Below are 6,904 nucleotides of genomic sequence, written 5' to 3'. Positions count from 1 at the left end.
TGTGAATCATAGTCCGTGTTTAATTTCTTGTCTTTGTATTGCAGACAAATCTCATTTAGTAGTCATGATATTTCCCTTTATTTGCAATATTCGTGTGGAGGGTTCTACACAGGACAATGGGCCTTTTCACTTTTCAAAATTGTCTTGGACACATGAGGAAGTGTGTGGATGCAGTGTGCACACAATCAAATGCAGTGATAAAGGTACATTTGAAGAATGTACCTGATTAAACCTGGTTCTGCAGATACAGATCAGACCCAGAAAGTCACCTGTAGGAAGTTGTGCTGCTCCAAGCTTCTGTTGAAGCAAGTCTTTATAGGTGTGAACTTGTACCCACAGAAAAATGCACCAGGATCCACACACACACAATTTGTGTCAAGCTAATGTTATATCCAGAACCCAATAATGAGGATGCTTTACCAGCATAAATGCTGGATTATAGACTACTTTCTCTGACTCTTGTTAGAAGAATGAAATTTGGGTTGAGCATCACCCATTCTGTGTCACAGACTCATCACCATTGTAGGCACACGTGACCCCAGCTCAATTATTTGGTGATAATGAAGCTGCCACCTCTTGCATCACTGTGCTCAAATCTATACAAACTTCAGGGAACACATATCCCAACAAGGTACAGTTCTTCTCTGTGACAGTATGTTGCAAATGTTGCCTCAATGGTATTTGTGCTAGAGGTGAACAACATCTTGGCCAGGCTTGACACATGCTAGCTAGAACAGAATTTTAGAAAGTCCTCCTCATCCAATGGAGACAGTCATTATGCTTCTTCCAATTGTTCTGTGGTGTTGAGGGGAAAACACTGGTGATAAGTGGCCCTTCAGTCTCTACAGAAAGAGTATGTGGTAGTTCAAGCCCTCATCCTTATCACAGGGCCCCACCTTGCCATGGTGATCCCTTCTCCAGAAGTAGCTGACCTTGGTCTGTCCTTCTCCACGCACCCAAGTGATAGGGCCACACTCTGGGTCACAGGAGGGATTGAGGCTTTCCATGGCCTTATGACTACACTTGTTTCCTTCATCCTCCTTAAGCTGGATACCCAACATGGGGCTGTTAACACAAAATTCTAAGGCAACACACTTTTATCCTTTAAAAAACAAGCATTTTTTAAAAAATATTAACAACATTTATGTAGATCACTATATTTTCCTTAGGGATACAGTTTCAAAAAGTTAGATATATATTACCACACTACATTCACAATCAAATCACGATTACTTATATTACAAATAGGTAAATTCTGATGTGTTGATGTTGACTGACCCAATATTCACCCTCTGTACTGCTGCTGAGAGATCTTGGATCATTTTGTTGTTGTCAACATGGCAGGTAGCCGATGTTAGTGAGTAGGAGGAAGCTCTATAGGGAACATTGCTAGTGATGTTTTGGAACAACCCCTCATAATTTTTTTAATAGCACCTTCACAAAGAATTACATCTCTGTAATTCTTTCTGATTTAGTTTTTTATATTTGCTAACTACTTATACAGTGTTCAAAGAACATCACTTTATTTTGTTAAAATTGAATAACTTGAATTGAAAATAAATTTTTATGTGTTTTTTTCCCAATTGTTTCTCCTTAAGCAGAAAATTTATGTCAAAAATATTTATGCAGACAGTGTGTTGTTTATAAATATCACTCACTTATAGAAATCTCAGATCATAAATTTGGGAGAGGGAATGCTAGTGAGGGCTTCTGTATTGGAAGGAAACTCAGGTGAACAATGCAGGAGCCTGGGAAGTTTGTGACAAGAGACCTAGAGCTTGTGGGTCATGGAGAAGGAAAAAAATGTGGAAAACACATGACTACTCACCACGTATTACAAAATTAAAATTATAATGTATCTTTCTTAAAACCGACACTGCTATTCTTTTTCAGTAAAACCTATAAAATTACTAATATTACAATAAGAAAAATATAAGCATAACTCAAATATTCTACCTCAATAAGACAGTTAGTAAATGTAACAGAAAACCAGAGTTAATTTTTTATTCCATTACTCAAATATTTGTTCCTCCAGTTTTAACATTCTTTATGTGCATTTAAGATAAGATCTGTATAAAAACATTTAATTATGCTATTGAAATGGATGCAAGGAAGGTGAATCGAATTAAGTCACATTCTAGAGCAAGACTGGAGCTAAGATAGCTGAGGCCTAGTGTATGCGTGATTCATCTTCAGCGACTCAGCTGATGAATTGGCAGTAAGAACAAGTACATTTTTTTTATTTTTTGATATATTAAAATACAGTTAAGTTTCTTGGACTCCAAATGTTTATTTATGTACTTCACTTGGATAATTATAATACAAAATGGCTGAAGTAGAAAGAAAATGTTACACCTGTATAGTAGTCATCCTTTTATATCAGTAATTTTTTCAGATGTTATAGGTTCTGCAGATCTGTAAATAGATTGTGTGTGTGCATGCAAAGAAAAGGTAGATAAAATTCTATGGTTTTCAAATAAGCACTTATATCAACAAATGTCAGTGATTCCAATGAGATATTAACAGTATTTCTAAAATTTATATTGGGTTGAGTATTTATTTGACTTAATAGTAACAGGTGAATTTATTTATGAGAGATAAATAAATATATGAAAGCATCTGTAAGAGTTCAGGTTTCTAGTATAATTAAAGAAAAACCAAATGCAAATGTCAAAAATAAGAAACAATTTTTAAGAAGTTATATTTATGAGTCACAACACAATCCATTTCTGTAAGAATTTTCCCAGTGCAACCATAACATCTTTGTTCCTCAAACTGTAGATAATAGGGTTGAACATGGGTACCAAGATGGTGTAAAATAGAGAGAGGAATTTGTCCATTCCTGTTGAATAAGTGGACTTAGGTTTCATATACACAATGATGCCTGATGCAAAGAATAAAGTCACAACTGTGAGATGGGAAGAGCAAGTGGAGAAGGCCTTGGCTCTCCCAGTGGCTGATGGCAGCTTCAGGATGGAGGAGATTATTTTCACATAAGATCCAAGAATGAGAAAAGAAGGTATACTTGCACCTAACGCAGCAACTGCATAAGTTAACATTTCAACCATGAAAGCATCCCCACAAATAAGCTGAACAACCGGAGGTGCATCACAGAAAAAGTGATTCAGCTGGTTACATCCACAGAAGTTTGAGGAGAAGACAACAGAGATGAATAATGTATGCATTGGAATTGCCGTGGTCCAGCAGACAGCTGCCAGCTGTGTACACAGCCTACTGTTCATGATGACAGGGTAGAGTAGTGGGTTGCATATGGCCACATACCTGTCATAAGCCATGGCAGTGAGGATAAAGCACTCAGTGTCTACCAAGATCAGAAAGAAATACATTTGAATAGCACAGTCCAGCAGCGCAATATTTCCATACTGTCTACAGAGATCTGTTAGTAATCTCGGGACAGTAACTGACACATAACAAATTTCCAAAAAAGAAAAATTCCGAAGGAAGAAATACATGGGGGTCTGGAGGGAAGGATCAATCTTAGTTATCATGATAATGAGGCTATTTCCCATAAGGATAAAGACATAGATTATCAAAAATACACCAAAAAGGAATCCTTGGAGGTTTGGAACATCAGAAAACCCAATCAGGATGAATTCCACCAATGCAGTGTGGTTCCCCAGTGAGGAATTCTTTCCTGGGCATTCCATCTATGAATGAAATTATTTCAAACCTTAGATGTTAATTACTCTTTCAGTTCAGGCTGAAATTTGGACGAGTTAAAGTATAGATTTTATAGATGTTAATGAACATTGAACAGATATCCAGTTTTCTTGTTTGTTTCTATATTTTAGGTAATGCATTTCAAATCTAATATAATAAAATTCTGGGAAATTTAAAAAGATAATCTATTTTCCTTATCATGTTAAAACATATAATAGATCAATAACACTGAAAATAACGGACATTAGATTAGAGGGAACGTGTTAAGAAGCAGCTCTGGCAACCTGGGACCTTCTTCAATAAGACATGTTTCTACTTCCTGATTAATTTATTCTTATTTGGTATTTATGTCTATTTTTTTCTGTCTAGCACCATGACATTTACAGTCCATTATATGATTCTTGTCCATTGATTTTAATGATTCTCCTTTGAGTCCCACTCACGCAGCCCAGGGCAGGAGGTCAGTGAGTCTGCACTGCCTGATCCCCTTTATCCCACCTGGCCACTCACCAGCTACTTAGATAATAGAAGACTCTATGTGCACATAAAGTCTAGAATGTGAAATAAACTATGATTTTTGTTATAAGACATCCACAACTCTACCATAGTCTCCATGGTTCTAAAAGTTCTAGGCAATTTACAAACTTCAGGAATTTATTAATAATGAGTCAAGTTTATCCTTTTATAGCTAGTTATAAAAAGTAAAGAAAATGAAGGTTGTCAGAGATTTTGATCAGACAAGTGACACTGACACCATATTTATGTATATGAAATCTGTCATTGTATACCTTCTGTGTTTAATAGGAGATTTGAATATCTATCAATTCACCTACTTATCTATCATTTAATATTACTAATGTATAACATTAATTATGGATTATAATTAATAAATGATATTAATGAAGGATATAGTTCATAAATGATATATTATGATAAATTGCCATTTATGATAAGAGATTGTTATGATAAATATATACAACAAAAATGAAATATGCTGCATATCATTTTTTTATGTTGAAGTTCACTTATGATTTATCCGATCATGGAGTCGGTGATTCCAATCTAGCAGAGGAGGGAATTTGGTAGGAATACTGAGCTTAAAAACAGTTGGCAGTTCTATGTTCAGTGATACAAACTAACATCAACATCTGGATGAATCCATTCTAACTTATTGGGCTTTTATGTACCAATTTTTTAAATTTTGAGCACATAAAGAGAAGTACTATAGAAGTACAAATAAATGAAACATGCAAATCTTATTTACCATATGACAGCATATCCCAAGATAACTTTCTTTAAATAACTTTTTTTCTGAAATTGATCTACTCTTTCCATTAAGAATCAGAGAAACTTTTAATATGGTAGGTTGAGTTGCCATTTTAAAAATCTCTCTTAACAGGGAAGGCATAGCTGTGAAATGTGGAGGTTTCGTGTTTTTTTTTAAATAATTTTATTATTAACAATTTTGAACATTTGTTATGATACCCAAGCTGTTAATGCTTTACTTCTATGTTCTCATTAATTTGTCCCAATTTCTGTGAGCACTATGATATTCACCTTTTGAAAAAGATCCAGGTAACAAAGAAAGTGTAAATAACTTGTTCAATGTCAGGAAGCTGCTATCTGAACCAGGTTGCTTCAAACTCAATAGCACAATGCAGGTCCCACATACTTAATCAAATCTCAAAGGTTGTCATAAAGTATACAATAATAAGTAATTTTTAAATACAATATGCTGAAAATATGAGTGAAACTATTCACAAAAGCAAGTTTATTTCATGTCCACTTATATCTACTTTATTATTATAAAAATTAAAAACTGATTACTTACAGTTACACCGTATATTTCAAGTTCAGGAGATCATTATCAAAAATGAAATTGATTGGAAAAAAAGGAAGGTGTCTTTTAAGGACTTTTGATTATTGAAATTAAGAAATACACTCTGATAAATTAAGCAGGGTAAAATAATGATGTTTGCCTTTTTCATATTATGCGGAAATCATTGAATTGCTTTTAATATAAATAATAAGGTGTTATGGTCTTAATTGTGAAGTAACAATTCATAATTTACCTTTTATTTTTCTTCCTTGAACTGATACTTAAATCAACAGGAAACTTTTATAGTAAAGAGTGTCTGATTAGCCATAGGGAATTGTCCTCCAATTCTTGTTGCGTTTATCAGGTGAAAGCAGGAAACAGCCGAAGCTGTCTCGAGTCTGATTAAAAATGCCTGGAGGTCTCTGTCTCTGGGGATGTGGGTTGAGAAGCAGTAACCCTGTGACCAGACCTCTATCTCTGGCAAGCCCATCTTTGGGGAGTACAAGTCTCCACTGGGAGAGGCTGTAGAAGGCGCTCACAGTACTAACATTAGAATAGAACTATGAATAAAATCTGATACCACATTTCACACTATTAACCAAAAATTATTTACTGCAAATAATATAATTTGGAAGGTCTCTAGAGTTCAGGCATCATCCGTGTTTGGGATAAGGGTGTCATTTATCATTAGTTACAGAGGTTTATATAAGAAACAAAAATAAGTTTATACAACAACATATAGGACGCTGTCTTGAGTTGTGAGTGTAAAAATGAAACTATGTGGATATTAAAAGTGATAGAGAAAATGTAGAGTGAATTTAATTGCAAATACACTCATTTAACTTTCTCTCTATTGATTAACCATCATTAAATATATAACGCATATAAAGTGCTCTGCTCTATTTTTCATCACACACAATAGTTAGACCCTACAGGTTGGTCACAATGTTTCAGGTTAAATTCCTGATCATCCTTCAGGAGTCTACATGTTACATTTGGTGAATAGTGGCATGTTATTCCACCAGAAAGATACATATTTTAGTTTGACATTCTCATATCCCTCTAATATAATTTCTTTTTGGCCCTTAGGTGTGACATTTTAACTTTTCTTCCATTTTAATATAAATTCCTCAGCTCTTACTCATCCATCTTTGTAATTGAAAGCACTTAGCTCCAACACATAGCCTCATTTATACCGAACATTCTGGAGCTCAGTAATTTAGAAACTCAATCACTGACACATTCTTTAATAAGTTAGCAACAAAAAAAATGTTGATCGCCAAGCATTCCTTCTTCGATCCACTTTCTATGACTATAATGGGAACATTGAGCAGAAGCAGATAAAAATCAACAATTAAACCATGTTTTAGTATTCATCTTTCATTAAATTGACTTATCAGGCAG

At 34.5% G+C, this 6,904-nt stretch overlaps 1 protein-coding gene across 1 annotated transcript; it reads right to left on the bottom strand.

Moving 5' to 3' along the window:
* Nucleotides 1-2,711: 2,711 nt before the first annotated feature.
* On the bottom strand, nt 2,712-3,668 carry LOC101619451 (olfactory receptor 10AG1-like). The gene has a single exon (XM_004683501.1). It carries the CDS (start codon nt 3,666-3,668, stop codon nt 2,712-2,714), a length of 957 nt encoding a protein of 318 aa, XP_004683558.1.
* Nucleotides 3,669-6,904: the final 3,236 nt, after the last annotated feature.

The sequence above is a fragment of the Condylura cristata genome, unplaced genomic scaffold, assembly GCF_000260355.1.
Source record: "Condylura cristata isolate star-nosed mole 26May11 unplaced genomic scaffold, ConCri1.0 scaffold00015, whole genome shotgun sequence".
Classification (NCBI taxonomy): domain Eukaryota; kingdom Metazoa; phylum Chordata; class Mammalia; order Eulipotyphla; family Talpidae; genus Condylura; species Condylura cristata.
The sequence above is the reverse complement of the archived record's forward strand: the minus strand, read 5'-3'. Positions and strand labels throughout refer to the sequence as shown.